A 20092-nucleotide genomic window follows, 5' to 3' on the forward strand; every position below is an offset into this window, starting at 1 on the left:
CGGGGCGCGGCGAGGAGCTTTCCCCTTGCATGTCGCCTCACCCGAACACCATCCTTCGGCAGATGTCTTCTTTGCTCCAACACCGCCAGGCCCGGCCTTTCCGAGGCATTTGTGTGACGGCTGATAGTTGCGCTCGTTCCGTTGCTTCGTCCAGAGTACTCCTAGCGTACCATCCAGACCCCTCACTTTGATCCACGTTGCGTGTCCGACGAACGCAAGTTGCAAAGCGAATGGCAAGAACGGAATCTGTCATGCAAGGAGGTCTAAGCGATCGCCACATCGTCGTCACAGCATAGCTCCGACATGCAAGTCCCGAACTGTAGGATGCAACTAGCAGATACAGCGCTAGGCTCTCAATACCAGCCAGTCGCGTGAGGATGTACAACACGTCGTAGCCCAGGCTATGCACGCCCCCGGTCCCTACACGGCTTGTTCACGATTTAGGTTGTCATTATCCGAGTTATCCACGATACCAGCTAATACCCTGTAACGACGGGAAACCAGTCGACAAACTGTGCCTCAGTGGACCGGCACTCAATGTGTGACAGATGAATCACAAACGAAGGATGCATAGGAGGAACAACCAGCAAGTTTTGTCTCCAAGGGAAGAATTTTGCCGTGCCGCAACTTGGCCCGATGTAAAGACTCTTCATGTCTCATCTCATGGCTAAACTTGGTTGCCACTCTTTGCCCTCCAGCTATACCAGTACGCACGGGCTGCCAAATACACGATAGAGATGGCAGATCCTGAAAATCTGCCAACAAAACACCTTGAGCTGATTGTAGTGTCCATTTTCATGATCGCCATCAGCACATTCTTCGCAGTGTGGAGGTTAGCGATCAGATTCAAGATATCTCGCTGGATGCAAACGAGCGATTGGCTCATGATACTTGGGACAGTAAGTAGAAGACACACTTTGATCATCGTCCTTTCATGACTGATTGTTCTCAACAGGCAATGAACAATGCCGCGATTTCAGTATCAATCGTGTCTGGGTTTAATGGCGCAGGTCGTCTTATGAGCGATCCCTTCTGGCAGCCAGATACAGTGGAGAAGATGGTTTATCAAAATCATCTTGTCTTTGCTAGCCAGCTGTTAAACGTTTACGCCATGTGGATTGTCAAGCTCTCGATCTGCACGTATCTTTTAGTCCTCAACTTCTCGAGAGGATATCGTTGGGTTATATGGGTAAGCACACTATATTACCAAGTTCGTCTTGAATGTCCGCTGATATGACCGCGTTTCTACAGGCAACCATCGTATTCGCCACACACTTCAACTTTGTGTTGCCGGTAATACAGCACTTTGGTTTATGTAGGCCTCTCGCATCTAGATGGGACACGCGTATTACGGACAAACAATGCTGGTCACAGGTTGTGCAGATAGGTATTGCATATACCCAGGCCATCTCCAACATCATCACAGACTTGGTATACGCGACCGCGCCCATCGCATACATACGGTCTGTCAAACTTAGCACGCATACCCAGTGGAGTGTGCGAATTGTCTTCCTTATGTCATTGGTGTAAGATACACGTCCCTACTGAGGCAAGGAGCACATATTGACCGACAGCAGCTGTACAGCCATATCTGCAATAAAATTGTGGGACTTCCAACGACTACAAGGTCTGAAAGAAGTCTGCTATGAGTCTGTAACGCTCTCTATATGGTCCATGACCGAAGTGTCCATCGGTATCGTGGTCGCAAACCTACCCCCTTTGCGCAAATCTTTCGACGGGCTTCTGAAAAATGTTCTTTCCGAATGTTCCACCAGCCGGTCGACCTTGAGCAGATTTCAGAGCTTCCACCTCCCAACTTATCATACCCAGTACGATCTAAGGGTTACAGATCAAGGCAGGACGGGTAGAAGCGCGAAGTCGCACGGCGCGACCACGGTCACTGGAGATCACGAGAGTGGCAAAGCGATTATAGAAGATGTCTACCTGGGAGAGGGCAAGCATAGCGATGAGTTGATGCGTCGATCCGAAGTCAGCATTGAGGGGCGTCCTTGAGATCCTCCTCAATGTCTTAATCATCAACTCTTATTGTTGTTCTCGTTAACGTATACATACTACTTGTCAGTCACATCCTCCCAAGACGTGTAATATCCCAGCGACAGTCTACATAAACATCTCAAGTACGCAAGATCTTACGCCTTCTCTCGCATTTCATGCCTCATGGGCTCATACACCGCCGACTTCTCCCACGTATCTTCCTGCTGAAGCCTCTGAACCCTCATATCGGCGACAACAGTATTCCGCTTCCTGCTGATAACGATTTGCGCAACCCACACGACAATCAGAACTGAGGCGCAAATCAGCGTTGGGATCAAGATTGCTCTGCTCGCCTTGGCCTCTTTGCACATCCTCTCAGTCCAGTCCATATCCACCATGTAGATATTCTCTAGGAGGTGGCATGCAGCCAGCTCACGTGTGCAGACGAAATGGTTGTTGACAGATGTGTAAACGGAGTTTGGTATGCAAGTTGAGCCTTGCAGACGGGTCTTGGTTTGCGATGTGAAGATTATGGATGTAAACGATGTGGCAAGTGCGGTGGCGCCAAAGAAGATCGAAGATACGAGCATCCATGGAAAGCCTCGCCCAATAACCAGTTGGTTCTAAAGGTTCAGTTAGCAGCACCTTTTGCCACGACCTGGCGATAACGTACCCTCTCTTTCCTCGACTTCCACCACACTGCGAGCCATCCCACAAGTCCAGCAGCTAATCCAACACATCCACTCAGTAAAATACACACATCATTGCTGGTCACCTGTTCGAACGTCACTCTGTCGAAGTCGTCACTCCCTGAGTCGACCGCAGCCCAGTATGCGCCACGCTCAGGTGAGCCAATGCGTCCGTACCATGTGTAGGAACCTTCTGGAATTCTCGAATCTAGTGAGGCTGTGTAGTCTGTGGTAAGGTAGACTGTGACAGCTGATAGAGCGAGGAGGGATGTTGAAGTCGCAAGAGCAGTGGTTTGCAGAATGGCGGGAAGCTTTAGGAAATGCATAGCTGGGTGGACGATACTAGTGGAGTTTGTACTCGATTGGGATGAAGTGATTGGAATGGGGAGATGTTATTGCGATGAAGTAGCATGGAAAGAAGAGCAGGCAGATTAACAACATTATGTACATGCGACGAGGGGATTGTTATCGGAGTGACATTCTACCGCATCACCATCTTGCAATGGTGGAACGGGACCCGAGTCGAACACACCAACGCGATTGCGCCTCGTTTACACGTCTTACAGCGAACCGTTGACCTCAATACGACTAGCAGACGCCTACATGCGGTGGGTAGAGGAAGGAATGCACGCTACTGTATAATGCGTTCGACGGGCATGTTGTTCCGATGTAGAGTGGACGAACTTGGGCGAGAGCCACGATGCGCTGGAACGGCTGCTTTGGTACAATGATGGGGAAGATATTAACTCCACTCTTCTTATTTTACTGTGTCCTCCATCACGGCTTTGGTATTATGGCGTGTGTTACTCCAGCAACGTTGGCAGGACCGGAGTTCGCTTCGAGCATGTCAAGCACAGCACCGCCTACAACGAAGGATTCCCTCTGCATATTCCCTGCTATTTATGTTTGATACCCCGCTTAGCCAAAGTCACGATGGCTCTGTAGTAGAAGAACGAAAAAATGTCAACCTTGCGGTTGGCATGGCAGCCATTCACATGTCAATCATCATTACATGCCGCCATCTCAAGCTTTGTATTTGCTGCTTAGCCATACCATCTTAGTAATCGTCGTCTTCATACCTCTGTTCGTCCCTGCCCTCATCATACGCATTCTCCATGTTGTCTCCAAATTGCTCCACCCCCTCCGTCATATTATCCCACTTGTTCTCAATATCCTGCGGTATATCCTCCACCTCCTGAACCTTCTCGCCGGTCCATTCCGCAGCGTTTTCAGGGAAGTTTTCAATATCGTTAACGCCGTTATCCCACTTCTGTTCCACGTCGTCGCCAAAGTTTTCCACGCGTCCGACTTGCTCGCCGGTCCATCCTGCGGCGTTTTCGGGCAGGTTGCTGATGTCGTTGCCGAACTCGTCGACGCCCTGCGAGACGTTTGCTTTGGCGCTGTCCCAGCCGTCCTCTGTAAGGCAGGTTAGTGGGCTGATGAGACAGATCCAAAGTTGTGTGATTACGTACCAATCTTGTCGCTTTCGTGCATCAGCAATGCTCCGCCCGCAAGACCTGCTGCGCCAGCTGCGGCGTACTTCCAGCCATTGCCGCCCGACTTTTGTTCTTCCTGTTGGTCACTACGGGTAGGGTCGTACGAGCTCTGGTTGTATGCGCCCTGGTTGCTGTAGCCATCTTGGCCGTAGCCGTAACCACCTTGTTGTGGTGGAGCACCGTAGTTGCCCTGCTGCTGAGCGTATCCAGGTCCAGGGTATTGGTAAGTGCGCTCGCCGTTTTGCTGGTTCACGAATATCCAGCGGTTTTCGCGCCCATCCCACTCAGCATACCAAGGCGGGGAGACTGGCGGTGGTTGCGGAGAGTGCTGTTGGGGTGGATATTGAGAGTAACCTTGCTGTTGCTGTGGTGGTGGGTATTGGGAGTAGCCGGACTGCTGTTGCTGTTGATTCTGCTTGTCGCCGCCGGTCAAATCGGAGATTAATTCGCTCAGGAAGCCCATGGTGAGTGTGTTATGTTTGTTACGCAGGGAGAGAAGCTGGTGATGGAGGTTTGCCAATGTCCAGGTAGGTGCGGTATTTATTCAATCGTCCGCATCAGCCCCTCTCGCACATCAATCGATCCACTACAGCTGCAGCTAGGTCTGTTCGAGATCGCTCACCATGTGTAACAAATGCGAACGGCCGGAGCTTTGAAACGTGGCGCAATCTCGGTGAGGCGGTGGGGCGGTGCCGCTAACTCCGGCGTCAGAAAAAGCAGCACTGATGCGATTGCCAACGACGAGAACCTCCAGAGAACCCATCAGCGCGACAAACACGAGCAATTAACATGTCGAAACCGCGAAACCCGAAAGAAGACTACTGTCTGGATGAGGAAGCCAGCATACATCAACACGCAGCCAAGCATCACGAAGCTTTACTTGGCACACGGATAGTCCCTCCCGGCTGAGCTAGGCTATGTCATCCCCGCTTTGGTGACCACTTTGAGGCGCAGTTCAGGGGCATCTGACGCATTCGCTGCGCCACCCGGCCGAGCTGGTGTCAACAGCATGGTACGCAGTCCAGTTTTACGATACTCAGCCGTGAACAATCGGAACCTTATTACGCTACGTACAGTCAACGAACTTCGCTCCTTGCGCCGCAGGCCTATCATGCACGGTGATCACGAGCGTTCCATGCGCCCCATTTCGCAAAGTCCCAGTCTTTGTAGTACCTGGGATACCCATCTCGCCAAAAAAGGTGATACCGTCCAAAGTTGAAGACAATCTCCAAGCTCTCGCCAATTGTTGCGCTTCTCCTTAAATAGGTCTGGTGCTCGAAGCAGTCGATGAAATAGACGGGTAGTGGCCTCGCACTGAGGTTAAGATATTTGAGTGTTGTCGGCCAATATGGGCACTTGAGTACGTAGCTATTCATCTTGTTCACACGTTTCCGATGTCCGGTGAGCGTGATCGACTGGATATCATCGCAAAAGAGCAGATCCCAGAGCGTGTGACCACCAACTTTGGGTGCACAATCTATACGTACGTGCCGTAAGTTTGGCAGCGCTCTAATCATTTTCGCGACCGTTTCGTCGTTGATCCTCATAGTCCGTTCGCGCGCTGGGTCGCCAAGGTACAAATTGTGGAGTGATTCTCGGAACTCCGATGGAGCGTTCGTTATATCCGTTATCATGCGGCTACAGCAAGTGTCTCGTCAGCAAATCGTGAAGAGGTATGTGGGGCCATCAAGTGCATGACCAACTTTTCGACAACAACATTGGGCGTAAACTGCAGCGTATCAATGTGCTTGCGGTCGAAGATGGCTGGACCCCAAGCTTCCTTCGAATCTATAACCAGCCGGCGCCTCGTTTCCCCAACCGGATACTTGAAGATGGGGTAATCCGGATCCGGTCGTTGATGTTACTCGTGGACAAAATCCCTTCCGTACCCATCAATCCCGTCCAAACGTGCCAAAGGCCATTTTCGATCGCGACCATCCTTCATGTTAAATCGAGTCAATTCGAGCTCTTCATCTTCAGGATAACCGTAGATCCATTTCGGGGGTTCTTTTCCTCACGGCATGTCTGGTGTGGTACTGGAGCGAGGACTTGGAGGAAGAGAGCGAGTTATTGAGGGTGGCCTCCGGAGAGTCCGGCCGAATTAAAATCAAGGTATCACCGTTCTTGGCATCGACACGTCTCGTGACTATGCCACACATGAACGACACGCCACGACATTAGGAATTCACATTGGATGTCGAGAGTATATCAAATATTAGGAATGTATCGAAGAGTTCGCTTCGACTGGCTCGAACAAGCCGATGTGTCGACGGTGTGATACCTGCTGTGGACACTACCTCGCACGTGATCCGACAACTATCCAGGGCCGTTGGACTCTATGCCACCGTCATGTGAGTGAGTGAGATGCCGTTGAAACCTCCAGGGCAGACCTACGGCAGTGCGACGTACGTGAAGGCAATCATATCATCTGATACCGCACAGATTCACCGCTCATCTCACCTCTGTAGCCCCAGTAGCTTCATACCTATCATGCCAACCTTGAAATACTCCCTCGCGTCTTCTTATCGTCCTCTTCCCTACACTTCTCACACCACACTCTCAACTTCTCTGTAGTCTATCTCGGCCAATCCAAACCCACCATGAAGCTCTTCGCAGCCTCCATCCTTACTCTCGCCCTCTTGGGCCCTCTTACTGCCGCTGCCGGTCTTGACGGCGAAACCTGCAACGAAGGCGAGAAGCAGTGCATCCTCAATGACCAGATGATCGGCCAATGTGTCAACGGCAAGTGGGCCATCGTCAAGATCTGCGAGCCTGGCGATCTCTGGGTTGAGAACCCTACACCTCTATGTGCTTCGAGCCCCGATGGAAACGCAACCCCCGACGCAGACAGCAACGTTTCTACCATAGAGAGCCTTGGTAATGATGGTGTTGAGGCTTCTACCGCCGAGGCATGCCGTGATGGCGACGCGCAGTGCGAAGTCATACCGCTGATCCTACTTGGCCATCATGCGATCAAACGCTGCAACAACAACGAGTGGTTTACCGATACGGTCTGTATCCGAGAGGACGTCTGCCATGCCGAGCCTTACCCTCACTGCACCAGTGTCGAGACCATCGGAGCACGTGAAGAAGACAATGACGGAGAGGCTGAGAACGACGTCATCGATGCTGTGAGTTTCACATCTTCTCCTCCCTCGTTTTTCGCTCATTTGCTGATTGTTTTCAGGACCAGATCAACGAATTTGAACTGCCGTGCATCCGATGCGAGAGGTTCCGCGACCAGTGCACCACAGTAAGCTGCGATTACTCGCGTTCTTCTTCTGTCGTCTTCAACCTACTAACAAGATTAGGACTGCTGGAAGGTAACTCATAACAGGAAGCGGACGTGGTGCCAGAAGACATGCAACAAGAAGATGAAGGAATACCTTGTCGAAAAAGGGAACCGTGGACGGTATCAGGGTACTTGTGCGTGGTACTGCCCCCATTTGTAGCAATGAGCTCTCGCACTAGGATGGCAGGCCGGGGTGAAAGATCTGAGGGTCTCCTTTGACGCTGTATGAACCAATAGGACATGTCGATTCCAAGAACTGGGAAATAACAGCGCAGGTGAATACAGGTCGTAGCATAGCATGACTAGCCTGTTCGCATGGAATGCATGAGTCCCATCTCCACATACCGATGACCTGCTTTAACACATTGAGGACGAACAAATCAAAACAACTGACATGCACAGAAAAGAGCTTCGTATTACCACCTCACCTCGTCCGCTTTTTGGGTATCTCTTTCAATCAAAAACAACCTTCTTTCCCTGCGGCGCGCCCTTGCCCGCAACATCAATCTTCAACTTTTTGCTCTCCTTTGCCATCTTCGCAGCCTGCCAACTGGGATGCAGTTCGCCCTTGTCATCCCGCTTGACACCCAGACCCATCTTGCGATCCTTTTTATCGTCCTTCTTGCCCAATGGCTCTGCATTGCTTCCACTCTGCTGGAGACCAGGACCCATAGGCTTGCCCCGTCTTTGACGCTTGCCGTCGCCGACGACTGCTCCTCGTTTGGCGTCGAACTTGACGTTCTGTTGTGCTTTCTCAATGTGTTTGGCTTTTGCGCCATATTTCATCTCGGCAATCTTTTGACGGGCGCGTTGGCCGCGGCGGTTCTTTCGCGGAGCGCTGTCGACGTCGAGGTCGGAGGCTTCGGATTCGGAACCGCTGAAGTAGGCGGCGTGACTGAGCGCGGGGAGGAAGGCGGACGTGGTAGGTTTGTCCGCGATGGCTTTGGTTTTGCTTTTCTTGGTGGGTATCGCGGCTTCATCAGAGTCAGAGTCGGAGTCGGAGTCGGAGTCGGATTCTGAATCGGCAGAGGATTCGTCTGAAGCAGGAGCTACAGCCCGGGGAATGGCTGCGCCTTCTTCTCCGTCATGCTCGCTTTCGCTCTCAGCTTCTAGATCGTCATCGGGGTCGTGTTCGCTTTCGCTATCTGCGATACTTGGTGGTCGATCGTCGTCTGAGATTGAGCCCTCGCTGCCCTCCTCGCCTGAAGATGGCGCAGCTATCCGCGCGCTGAAAGCCATGTAGGGATCGTCGCCTTCGTCGCTTGCGTCCTGCATCTCCACGTCCTCGGTCTGGGCAGACTTGGATGTCTTTCCCTTGCTGTCATCCTTCTGCCTCTGCGCATTCTCCGATTTGACATGTTTGTCGTCTCCCCCCTTCTGGTTGTTGTCCGCGGCGTTGCCGGCGCCCAAGATTTGCTTCAAGTCCTCGACGACACCATCAACCACCTTCTTTACATGCGCCACCTTGAACAATCTGGCTGTGACATTGAGTGTGCTGGTATCCTTGCTTCCTTCCCTGATGCCGGCGATGTATTCTTGTAGTGGCGCCGCATCCTTCAAGCTCTTGACCCTTGCCAGAGTTTTGCGCAGATGCTGATCGCCTATCTGCTCCAGGTTGAGCGCCTTCAAGATTTGGTACTCGGCTTCCAAGCGGGAGATTGCTTTTTGATCGCCCTTCTTCTGCGAGTACTTTTTCCTGCGACTGTGTTTCTGGCGCTCAAGCAGGGAGGCATGTTTTAAAGCTGCGAGAAGCGGCTTTTGCGCGGCTTCGAGGCATTTTTGGCAGTTTTTGGCTCGTTTCGCAGGCGTGGCTGAGGAATGTGGAGGAAGCTTTCCGGTGGGCGCAGGCGATTCGCGCTTTCGTTTCGGCATTATGGACGTGCTTTTGGGGTGGTTGTTGCTGTGGTTGGCGTGGAGGTGCTGGTGGAAATTTTGGAAATGCGCCCTGGGCTAATCGATAAGCTCGGCCAGAACCCCTGCACGGCCCCCAGGCCGCTCTCCACCCTTCTTCCTTCACGCTTCTTTCGTCTGTCACTAACGTCTCGGATCACATGCGCCTCGGAATGTACTATCGTGCGCTATGGTTGAAGAATTTGAAAATACAACGCTGGGATACACATCACAAAGATAGCTGATGAGGTCGCACCTTCCGACCGACTTCTCCTCCAATTCAAACCTCATCGCATCTCACTGCAACATCATCTCATTCTAGTCCTCTCCTGCTCGTAAACCCGCGTCTCCGGTTCCCAAGGGTGCTGAGGCTGCCTCCTACTAGGCACATCCTCGCCCCGATCGCCTCCACGAACAGGACCCTCAGAATCAATATACACACTTGGGCCCTGTCCTCGTGGTCGCTCACCATATTCCGTCTGCCCTCCTCGCCGCAAATGCGCATCCATCTCCCCGCTTCGTAGCCCGCGAGCGCTATCCATGGCGGGCATCTGGTGGAACTCGGGCTGCGATTGGCGGTGCGATTGAGCCTGCCCTTGGCCAAAGAATGCCCCTTGCGGTGCTTGATTGGGTGTATTGCCGAACAGCTGCTGCGGTACCATGTCGTCGTCGTCGTTCGTTCTATGGGTGTTCATACGTTGTGAAAAGCCCATAGAGTTGTGTCCCTGGGCATCTATCTCATGGTCAGCGCTCTCCTACTGTTGCTGCTTACTACGAGGCACAATGTACGACGCGACCTGTCCTCCCCCTCACTCCCCGAGAACTCGGATTTTTTCTCCTTGGTTTTACGAGCCCGCAACTTATCGCCCAAGACTTCCCAGTAAGAGGGAAGATGCTTGCGCTGTTGGAACTTCCTCGTACGCTGCCCTGGCTTCGATGGTGTTGTGGACAGATCTTTGTTCATCGTGTCTATCGAAGAGATTCTGGGGATCTGAAAGAGCTGAGGAACTCCAACATCGATCTTGTACTCGCGCACAGTGACTCAAGGGATAAATAGAAGAACAGGTGCCAGCACGATCCTGGAGACTATGAAGGCAATTGCTGGAGATGTCACTTACGATGTCCCCTTGATACACCATGACTTCTTCGACGAGAAGCACCGTGACCAGAGCCTCTTTGATCGGCACCGCGGCCGCTGTGTGATGGTCTTGGAGGAATCACATAACGTCCTCGATTCTCTTCGAGGCCACTACCGCGGGCATATCTTTCCCTTGTAGATGCGCGTCTCGTACCACGATCTGTGGGGTGAGAGCTCACTCGATTACCGTTGTATCTGTCTACTGGCACTAGAAGGCATATCAGCGGCAAAACAGGGTTCCGTGTCGAGTAACTTGCCGAAATAAACCGGAGGGGGAGGCGTCGAGCTTCCGCCGAAGCACATATCGACGATACCTTGAATTTAGGAAGCTTTCGAAGAGTGGGAAACACAGTTGAGGACGGTTCCGCGCTGATGTTGATGGAGAGATACTACTTGATAACAGTGGTACGTCGAAGCGCAAGAACGAAGCACGCCGCAACGCAATATGGACCACAGCTGGAACAGTGAAGATACAGCAGTTTCTTGGTTATAACTCCTATTCACAGAGCTCTGTGACAGATGATCCATCAACAACTTTGTTGACAATCCAAACCCTATCGCGAGAACGGTACACCAAACGACTTCGGTCTTCTGTTCTCGGTGAACAATCTTTCGACATTGATATACTGGCTACCAAAGCTCCGTATGCCGATTGCCGGTTCGCAACAGGCAATCTTCGTTGATTGTCCTTCTCGGGCTATCGACGAAACAGCTCTTCGCGGTCGAATTCTCTCTTGCTTGGGAGCTAAGATGTACGATTCTGGCTTCCTGCCCTAGGACATCTCCTTTACGTATCTCCTCCGCCGCCTATCATCAAGTCTTCCGCAACAGAGGAGATGGTGATTTGTAACATTGTGCTTGGAAAATAACTCGAAATTATCCATCTAGTCTACATTCATCTCAACACGCGCAAGCCATAACGCACAGAATTCTCTACCAGCCATCATCTAGGTTACTTCCATTTCTCCATCAGCCAGCATATACTTCATACATGGACCTTGCAGCACTGATTTTATTGTTGGAAGGTGTAACGGTAGCAGTGTTGTAAGGTATGGGCCTCCCATCTTCCGCATGCTTGCTCCGGCTGGGCGGCATGTACCTTGGCAACCCATTCCTATTGGTCTCGATACCAGGCACACTTTGAGTGTAGGCTTTCTTGACATGCGTTGTGCCCACGACGGATATGGAGTGTTCGGGTAGAACCTCGTCGATTGGATCCATCCGTTCGTACTCGTATTCTTCGGGCGGTTCATGCTCTTCATGGCTATAAGCGGCTGGGGCGGGACTTTCCTCTTGATTTTCTAAGTGATGATGAGAGTTCACTCTTCGACTACTGCCACTCTTTTTGTTAGTAGGTTTTATACGAGCGCTACCAGCAGTGGTATAAGCCATTTTTGGAGGTTGTTGGCGAGGCGCTTTAAAATACCCTGGCGGATAATAGTCTTGAGCATCACTAATTTCGCTAGGAGCGTAAGAGTTGTAAGTGTCACGAGCTGCATTAGACGCTCTGTTTGTACAAGGTGCATGGTCGTCTTGTCGCAAGTTGCTGGGGCCAGCGCTAGCCATTCTCACCCTTCTTGGACGATCCGCAGGCGGCCGTTCAGGTGCTTCCCGGGAATATAGTTGCTGATTCGAGGACTCGTGATATGCTGATCCACGGTTCTTTGCGGCCTTCTCTGAGGAGTTGCTGGGAGGCAGTCCCGATCTTCTTCCTTCACGCAAATTCCTGAAAGCAGGGTCACCCCTAATTTTGTCCAGGAGGGATTTTCCTCGCGGTCGGACACAAGCTTTCATGTTCTTGTCGATGTGAGAGCCTGAGAACATGTTCGTCGACGAAAAGGCTATGGATAATATGATTGACACTCGTTAGATAAAAATACAGTTCAGAAGTTCGGAATGGCACGTTGAGAGGATGCAACAATGTAAGCATAGATCCTATCATTTATAGCACATGTAGTGTGACCTCTAATGCTTCAAGTCAACGCCGTGAAGATCGAACGACTTCAATCAATTTAGATTCGAACATGTCAAGAGTAGAAAGCGAAGAGAGAAACGTGATCTTTCAACCAAGATCACGGATCTTGTAGTGTGAACAAATGCTACAAAGAATGATATCCATTAGTATGAATTTCGGAGTCTGATCAATTTCTGATGGACAGAAAATATCACAAACATGGGGAGAATCTAATTGCGATACCGGATTAACGAGATCGGAGAGCAAGGCATGTATTAGAGACCATGATGAAGCTCTCATATACTGTCATACTACGAAACTAAGGCACAGATCCTACGTAAAGTCCAGGGTGGTTATCTACGCCTACTACCCATACTCCGAGATCCATCCATACTTCCACGCCCGAAGCTCATGCCCCCAGATCCACCCATGCTTCCGCGCCCGAAACCCATACCCCCCATCCCTTCAAAACCACCCATAGCACCAGTGCTACCTGCCGAGCCACGTCTACCCTGGCCACCGGTACCACTACTTCCACTCGTACGATTTCTATCCAACGTGTGATGTGGATTTCCGAAACCACTTCCTCCGCCAAAGCCTATGGACCCTTGCATAGCCGAGCCTCTACCAGGACCAGTCTGTCCAAAAATTCCAGGGTTGATCCCTCCATTTCCACCTCCAGCGAAGCTACCAAACGCCCCGGAACGATGACTACTTCTTCTCTCGCTCATCTGTCCAAAGGTTTCGTGCATAGACTGCAAGCCTCCCCCGCCGTCCTGAGACCCTAAAGCAGCCGGACCCAATCCACCGCTGTTAGATCTGTTCTGTCCGGACAGCCCTGCTCGGTTAGATCTACGGTTGCTGCCCTCGAGGCCAGCCACATCTGAGTTTCTGGGCTTTACGGTGGACATGTGGCAGCCTTCTTCGCCAAGGGTGCCATGCAGGTAGAGTAGAGGCGGGGTTCTTGATCTGAACAAGTCGAAGAGACCCATGGTACTTGTGATAGGGATTCAAAGATACCGATTGGCGTTGTAACTGTAGAGTTTGGGTAAGTGTGGGTGATAATGCCGTGTGTTGGATGATGTCAGAGGCGGCGGTGCCGAGAAATATCGTAGGAAATGAGGGACGATCATATATACGGGGCATTTGTTGTGACAGAGAGACACATCACAAACATTGAAGCAAGGGCGACGCCAAGTTGTTAATCTAGAATCATAGCATTCTATGCGTTCGTCAAATTGTATACATGCAGTGCGTAAGCGCCTTTGTAATGACAGGTAACAAGAAGGACTTCAATCGTGATCTACAAATACGACAATCATAACTCGTGACGAATTCTATGTCGACAGGCGTCCTGGTGTGCCTCAAAAGAAGGAATTCATTCCCTCTTTTCTCCTCAGCGCGACGTGAAGGAAGATGTACACGATCACGCCAAATCCCAACATACCTGAGATGACTCCGAATCCCAAGAGATACTTCGGTTTGTCGTCGCTGGGGAAGAGATAGGCACCATAGATTTGAGCAAGATTACCCATGGCATTGACGAGCGCAATAGCGACGGCTCTGACCTCAGGCTGCATGGACCCAAACGTTGCGCTGCCGAAAGATAGGGAGACAGCGTTCGAGGCCCAAAGACCAGCAGCCATGAGAACAAGCAGGGCGTATCGTGCTTTGAAATCGTAGACCACGCACACGAGAATCGATGTTATGAGCGAAAAGCCGAGCCAGCTTGCGATTACGAGGCCTCGGTGGTGGGATATGGCGTCGGCATAGTAAGTGGTGATTGCTGTGCAAACGAAGGCGACGGCATAGATGGGGACGGTCATGTACTGGGCTGTTACGGTGTCCGTGTAGCCAAGCCCAGTCATCAGGGTCGGGTAGAAGTACGAGAGAGTAGAGGAACCGACGATGACCTGATACTGTTAGTCGAGTAACTCTACAATCCACATCGGCAAACTTACCATGTAGCCAAAGATGAAGGAAATAGTCCTCCAGTCGAAAAGAGCAAGACGGAAGGACTGTGCCTTGCCGATTCTCTCCTCGCCTTCAACGTGTGTCCTGACACCGCCTTCTCGGAGACGTGCGATGGCGATAGCTCGCTCGCGGTCGGTGAGGCGCTTCGTGTTGGCAGGGAAGTCCAGCAAGATGAAGTATGCCACCATTGCCCATACAATGGTTGCAACACCCTCAACGATGAAGAGCCATCTCCAGCCGCGGAGACCTGCTGTGCCCTCCATACCGCCGGTGATCGCACCCGCAAGAAGACCACCAAATGCGCCGCTGAGAATCGCAGCCGACATGTATACACCGAAGCGCTTCGATTGCTCGTCTTTCTTGTACCACGACGAGATGATCAGGATGATACCGGGCGAGAAACCTGATTCGAAGGCACCAACGAGGATTCGGAGTGCGACGAGGTGCTTGAAGTCGTTGATGACAGCCATGCAGCAGGTCAAGGCTCCCCAGATGATCATGATGATAGGTAGGTAGATGGAGGGCTTGAGGCGCACCAGAAGCATGTTGGAAGGTGGCTCCAAGGCGACGTAGGTCACGAAAAATACTACCAAGGCAATGGAGTATTGATCGGAGGTGAGCTTCAGGTCATCTGCCATACCGGCAATCTTTGCGTTCCCGATGCTGGCACCTCGTTAGCATCGGCTATCACGTTACTTGAGCTGAACATACTTTGTGCGGTCCATGTATGATAGCAGGTACATCAACCATATGGTCGGTAGCAGAAAGAGATCAATCTTGCGAACCAACTTCTTCTCCTCCTCCTTCGTCCAGGTGAGGTCTTCCGTGACCTCTACATGCTTCGTCGTATCCATCTCTTTTACGTCGATAACGTCTAGAGAGAGGCGTGGCGACGACATGGTGTTCTTGAGCGCGAAACGATAGAAGTGTGACAGAAGTGTAAGCAACAGAGCGGAGCCTCAAACGACAGGCCGTGCAGTGTTGCGATAGCAGTCGCTGATGCTTCTAGATGAGTGCGACACCCATGAAGCTTTATAGGAGAAACGCATCTTTCTCTCTCAGGTTTTGCTGATGTTCGCCAAAAACAGCTTGGACCTCCCCAGATTGTGTTCGGGCCTTTTCCCTACCCCAGGTCTTAGGCTACGAGCCGAGATCTCCGCATCAGACCCGCCTGGACAGGAAGCTTGACAGTAGTGATTGGTCGAGAAACACGACAGAGCATGTTCTGTGCACTGGTTCGCTGCGCACCCGACGGTGTGCCTCGAGGCGAACTTGTGCCACTAAGCGAAGGCAAGCGTTAGCTACTACACGTGCAAGTCGCGTCGGCGCGCAAGCTCGCCACGAGGCCCTTGCTCCTGTGAAGACGGTTGAGCCGACCGAGTCTTCACAGCATCCCTGCAATGTGGACCACGCTCGCGTCGTTCTCGCCCATGGGGAGCGTTTGGTTCCGATCAACGATACTCTGTCGCCACAAGTTCCTTGCGGGGTGGACATGCGAGATGTACTTAAGCATGCGGGGTGCCAGCCAAGTGGTGTTTGTCTTTTCACCATCTCGATTTTCCATTCTTTCGCCAGACCTGCCACATCCTCCAAATCCACGTTAGCATAAATCAATTGGACCATGTCTCCTTCCGCGATCATGCCGCAATCTGAGCAGGCAGCGCCGGCCAACGCGCACACCAACAATGGTCAAGTTGAGCAGAAAACCGAGAACCCGGCCTATCTCTCTACCGAGCCAAATGAAGATTTCGACTGGAAGGTATCTCTGAAGGGCAAGGTGATCGCTATCACTGGAGCAAACAGAGGTTGGTAGACAAACCACCGGAACTTGAGACAAGTGCTGACCTTGCAGGTATCGGACTCGGCCTCGCGACCGTGTGCCTTGCCAACGACGCTGCTGAGGTTTACTCCCTGGACCTCTTCGAGCCCGGTGAGGAGTTCCAGGCACTGCAGAAGGCCAACCTCAAGCGCGTACACTACCTCCACTGCGATGTTACATCTGAAGAAAGCGTCAAGAAGGTTGTCGACCAGATTGTTGCCCAGTCGGGCCGCATCGATGGTATGATCGCCAACGCAGGAATGACCAAACATCAGCCCGCACTCGACTTCGACCGCCCACAGCTCGAACAGCTTTTCAACCTCAACGTTTTCGGCGCGTACTTTTGCGCAACGGCGGCCGCGAAGAAATTCATCGAGCTTGGTATCAAGGGATCCATCGTCTTTACGGCGTCCATGACATCGTACCGGCCAAACAGGGCGGCACCTTCAGCACCATATGGAGGCACCAAGGGCGCTGTCCGCAACATGGCGCATACTCTCGCAATGGAGTGGGCTAAACACGGTATTCGTGTCAACTCGATATCGCCGGGTTTCATGCGCACACAGATGACGTACTTTGTCGACAAGGCGCCAGACTGGGACTTGAAGATGCAGTACTATGGCGGTATGCCTAGATTGGCCGATCCTCGTGAGCTTGGCGGTGCGTATGTGTACCTGCTCTCGGATAGTGCCAGCTACACCACCGGTATCGACATTCCCGTTGCGGGCATTGTCGGCGCCTGGTAAGAAGGGTTCTGTTGTTGCTTTTTCGCGTTATACTGCATCGGGTGGCGTCTGTAACGGCCGGCTGGCTTTGGTTTTGTTAGACCCAATTCAACAAAGACTATCACAACGCTCCTCTCCGCTAGAATATGCTTGGTGATATGTGGCGATGCTGTTGTCGATGTCTGTGGTGGTGTTGATCATGTCATGCAGGTTGTGAAAGGTGAGGCGACGCGTCAGAAAACGGAATTGCGACCCGTGAATGCGCAACAGCCACAACTGACTAAGCACATCTCTTTCGCTGCACGCAGCCTGTACCTATGATACACCTATTGATACCCCGAATGGACGCGACTGCTCCTCTTCTATTAGACATGCTCCAGGAGCTGTATCATGTACATTAGGCCTCCCAACTTCAGCCGGTGGTGGACAGTGCTCTTGACTGGCGCGGGGTCTTCGAAGCGGTGTCCGCCGCGGGCCTTTTGCAGAATGACCACGATCCCTTTCTCCAACCACCGTCCGCTCATCCTGCAAAACTCCGCGAGGCATCGAAACTCAGGCTCCTCTGTATGCGCTGTGTCATTCTGGGCTAGTTGAGCGGCCTTCCCATTGGTCCAAGCCTCGTTCCCCACGGCAGGCCTGACCGGCGAAGCGGATCCTCAAGGGCCAAGCGGAGTTCCACCAGCATGCGCAACATCATTCGTAATGCAAGCATCGTCAACAGGCAATTCCAAGCCGCGCAAACCCCGTCCATCTCGAGCGCGAGTGAGTTTAAGTGTATTGACTGGGTGTGAGGGTTTTACTGATTCGGCGGTTTCATTGCTTGCAGGGCCTACGTACAACCACTGGATGGTAAGCTGTTGTCCTAGCACGTGTCCGCCTTATATCTTTCCACGGTCATATCCGCTAGCTCTGCATTGGCTATACGCTGCACGACTCTTGGTTAACCGCCGGCTAACTTGAGCAGTCTTACCTGCAGACGACGGAGGGTGAAATGTGACGAGCTGAGACCACGATGCGCGACATGCAGCAAATCCGACAGAGAATGTCTGTGGCCGTCGCCAAATGATGCCCTTGGTGCCTCTGGAAGCAATGCGTCTGGTTCCGTTCAGTCAGAAACCTCGCCGTTGCAGGATGGCTCTTCTGTGGCGGCCACATCGCCAGCGCCTGCTAAACGACATATCCCAGCTGATATCGACACTCAGCTCCTGAAAAATTCTCCTGAACTATTGTTCGACTCTCCATCGACTGTCAATAATTCCTTGCCCTCGCCAAATTCGGCGCCTTTGGCCTACTACGATCTGCTTGCCAAAGATGCCATCAACAATATTGACAAGTACAACCTCAACGTGGATCTGGACAGGAACAATTTGTCCAGGCAGCAGAGCCCTTTCGCAGATACACCAAATTCCGGCCCTTCGCTGCACTCAAATCGACAAGCATCAGAAGCCGAATCGTCGGTACATGAGCAATGGAACTCGATCGACCCCATACCCATGTCTGACGACGAGCTTGTGCTTTTCCAACACTACGTCACCGTCATTGGTCCTATTTTGGATCTGAACGACCCTTCCAGGCAGTTCACGGAAACTGTCCCTTCTATGGCTGTCCATAATGTAGGCCTCATGAAGTCTCTACTCGCTGTGTCGGCACGGCACGTGGCACTCCTGCATGAGCCACGACTCAGTCAGTTGAACATACAAGACCCATCCCCGGATATTGATGATGGCAGGATTAGAAACCTCCAGAGTCCTCTGCTGCAGGCGGGTACACAATATTACTACGAGACGTTGCAGTACCTGTCCAAGAACCTCTTTTACCCTTCCTACAATAGATCTAGGGAGATCATATCAACATCCATCCTCATCAGTACCTATGAGATGTGGGACTCTGAAGGTCAATACAGCAATGGAGCGTGGGAGAGACATCTGCGTGGTATATTCTGGATACAGAGGAGCCAAAACAACAACGGAGAGTCCAAAGACCCGCTCCGGAGAGCTGCCTGGTGGCAATGGTTACGTCAAGACACCTGGGTCGCATTCCGCGAAGGACGACGTGTTCTGACCATTTGGAGACCGACCAAGCGACTAATGGACCTAAGCCCGGACGAGTTGGCTTTGCGGATCGTGTACATATGTGGAAGATGCGTGGATTTTGCGGCAAACGAAAAGAAGTACGAATTGAACACTCGCATCGACCAAGCGGGAAAGCTGCTGCAGGCTCTGGAAGATTGGCATCGAGCGCTCCCAATATCCTTCCAGCCCATTCACCAAGGACCGCCACCTGGACCTGGCGCTCTGTTTGCGCCCATCTGGATCCATCCCCCTTCGTACGCAGCTGCTATTCAAACGTTTCACTTTGCGAGAATCATAGTTCACATCAATCAGCCTTCAATCGGGGGTGTTGATGAATTTCGGATTCGACAACGTAGCCTGGACGAGAGCGTAGACATAATCTGTGGCATTGCCATGACGCACCAAGGCAGGGAAATCCCGAGCGCCATGGTCAATTTCAAGTCTATCTATGCTGGTAAGCTCCATGTCATCGCGCATATTGTTCAAAATAACACTTACAATATCTAGCTGGTTTATGCGTGCAAAATCCTGTCAAGCAGACGGCTATCCTGAATCTCCTTGACCAGACGCTCGATATCACCAAGTTCCCACCCAAGACATTACTCAACGATCTCACCAACTACTGGCGGGCCGAGTCATGACCTCCATCGATTGTACCGAATACAGCTATCATATCTGAATATTTCTCCACACGTGCATGCCAATTTTTATCGCCGCATCCGTCGAACCGTGTGCGGCGACTTTTAGCCACCTCGCTCGGGCTCCATTGTGACGCAGTGGCTCCATGAAGGCGTCCGCATCGATACAAATCCCCGAAGCAGTAAGACGACGCAAAAGGGCCCCGTAGCGAGGCTATAACGGGTTCGTGCGTAACGGAGAACGCCACGAAAATGAGTGTACCTTCTCCGCAAAACTTATAGCATGGAGACCTCAGCCGCGGTGCGAATCCCTGCATCGTGGGGTAGAAGCGGGGTGCAGGATGGCATACCAATCACGTTGTTCAGCTGAACGCGTGCCTCGTAACGAGTACATCGGCAGGATCTGGTGA

At 52.0% G+C, this 20092-nt stretch overlaps 6 protein-coding genes across 6 annotated transcripts; 3 read left to right on the top strand and 3 right to left on the bottom strand.

Annotated features, from left to right (window-relative positions):
* Positions 1-58: 58 nt before the first annotated feature.
* Positions 59-2013, top strand: ACET3X_001667 (uncharacterized protein; the record flags this gene model as incomplete). The annotated part of the gene is made up of 4 exons (XM_069446983.1): positions 59-899; positions 956-1189; positions 1252-1526; positions 1578-2013. The coding sequence occupies exons 1-4, from the start codon at positions 738-740 to the stop codon at positions 2011-2013; spliced, it is 1107 nt and encodes a 368-aa protein (XP_069311909.1). The 5' UTR covers positions 59-737.
* A 1686-nt stretch (positions 2014-3699) lies between these two features.
* ACET3X_001668 (uncharacterized protein) lies at positions 3700-6246 on the bottom strand. Its single transcript, XM_069446985.1, has 3 exons — positions 5884-6246; positions 4157-5818; positions 3700-4100 (listed from the first exon to the last, which is right to left on the bottom strand). The coding sequence occupies exons 2-3, from the start codon at positions 4641-4643 to the stop codon at positions 3742-3744; spliced, it is 846 nt and encodes a 281-aa protein (XP_069311910.1). The 5' UTR covers positions 4644-5818; positions 5884-6246; the 3' UTR covers positions 3700-3741.
* A 1679-nt stretch (positions 6247-7925) lies between these two features.
* Positions 7926-9344, bottom strand: ACET3X_001669 (uncharacterized protein; the record flags this gene model as incomplete). The annotated part of the gene is made up of 1 exon (XM_069446986.1): positions 7926-9344. One exon carries the CDS (start codon positions 9342-9344, stop codon positions 7926-7928), a length of 1419 nt encoding a protein of 472 aa, XP_069311911.1.
* A 4341-nt stretch (positions 9345-13685) lies between these two features.
* ACET3X_001670 (uncharacterized protein) lies at positions 13686-15327 on the bottom strand (the record flags this gene model as incomplete). The annotated part of the gene is made up of 3 exons (XM_069446987.1): positions 13686-14367; positions 14416-15091; positions 15140-15327. 3 exons carry the CDS (start codon positions 15325-15327, stop codon positions 13819-13821), a joined length of 1413 nt encoding a protein of 470 aa, XP_069311912.1. The 3' UTR covers positions 13686-13818.
* A 655-nt stretch (positions 15328-15982) lies between these two features.
* On the top strand, positions 15983-17160 carry ACET3X_001671 (uncharacterized protein). Its single transcript, XM_069446988.1, has 2 exons — positions 15983-16233; positions 16281-17160. Exons 1-2 carry the CDS (start codon positions 16050-16052, stop codon positions 16991-16993), a joined length of 897 nt encoding a protein of 298 aa, XP_069311913.1. The 5' UTR covers positions 15983-16049; the 3' UTR covers positions 16994-17160.
* A 495-nt stretch (positions 17161-17655) lies between these two features.
* On the top strand, positions 17656-19685 carry ACET3X_001672 (uncharacterized protein; the record flags this gene model as incomplete). The annotated part of the gene is made up of 4 exons (XM_069446989.1): positions 17656-17734; positions 17799-17821; positions 18103-19498; positions 19552-19685. The coding sequence occupies 4 exons, from the start codon at positions 17656-17658 to the stop codon at positions 19683-19685; spliced, it is 1632 nt and encodes a 543-aa protein (XP_069311914.1).
* Between the last annotated feature and the right edge of the window lie 407 nt (positions 19686-20092).

Source organism: Alternaria dauci, chromosome 1, assembly GCF_042100115.1.
Source record: "Alternaria dauci strain A2016 chromosome 1, whole genome shotgun sequence".
Classification (NCBI taxonomy): Eukaryota; Fungi; Ascomycota; class Dothideomycetes; order Pleosporales; family Pleosporaceae; genus Alternaria; species Alternaria dauci.

What these genes read in the sequence shown, in the direction of transcription:
- ACET3X_001668 (XM_069446985.1), bottom strand. Translation starts at nt 4,643, where the DNA reads ATGGGCTTCCTGAGCGAATTAATCTCCGATTTGACCGGCGGCGACAAG. An exon ending in GCACGAAAGCGACAAGATTG is followed by an intron (nt 4,101 to 4,156) that starts GTACGTAATCAC and finishes CCTGCCTTACAG; the next exon opens with AGGACGGCTGGGACAGCGCC.
- ACET3X_001671 (XM_069446988.1), top strand. Translation starts at nt 16,050, where the DNA reads ATGTCTCCTTCCGCGATCATGCCGCAATCTGAGCAGGCAGCGCCGGCC. An exon ending in TATCACTGGAGCAAACAGAG is followed by an intron (nt 16,234 to 16,280) that starts GTTGGTAGACAA and finishes CTGACCTTGCAG; the next exon opens with GTATCGGACTCGGCCTCGCG.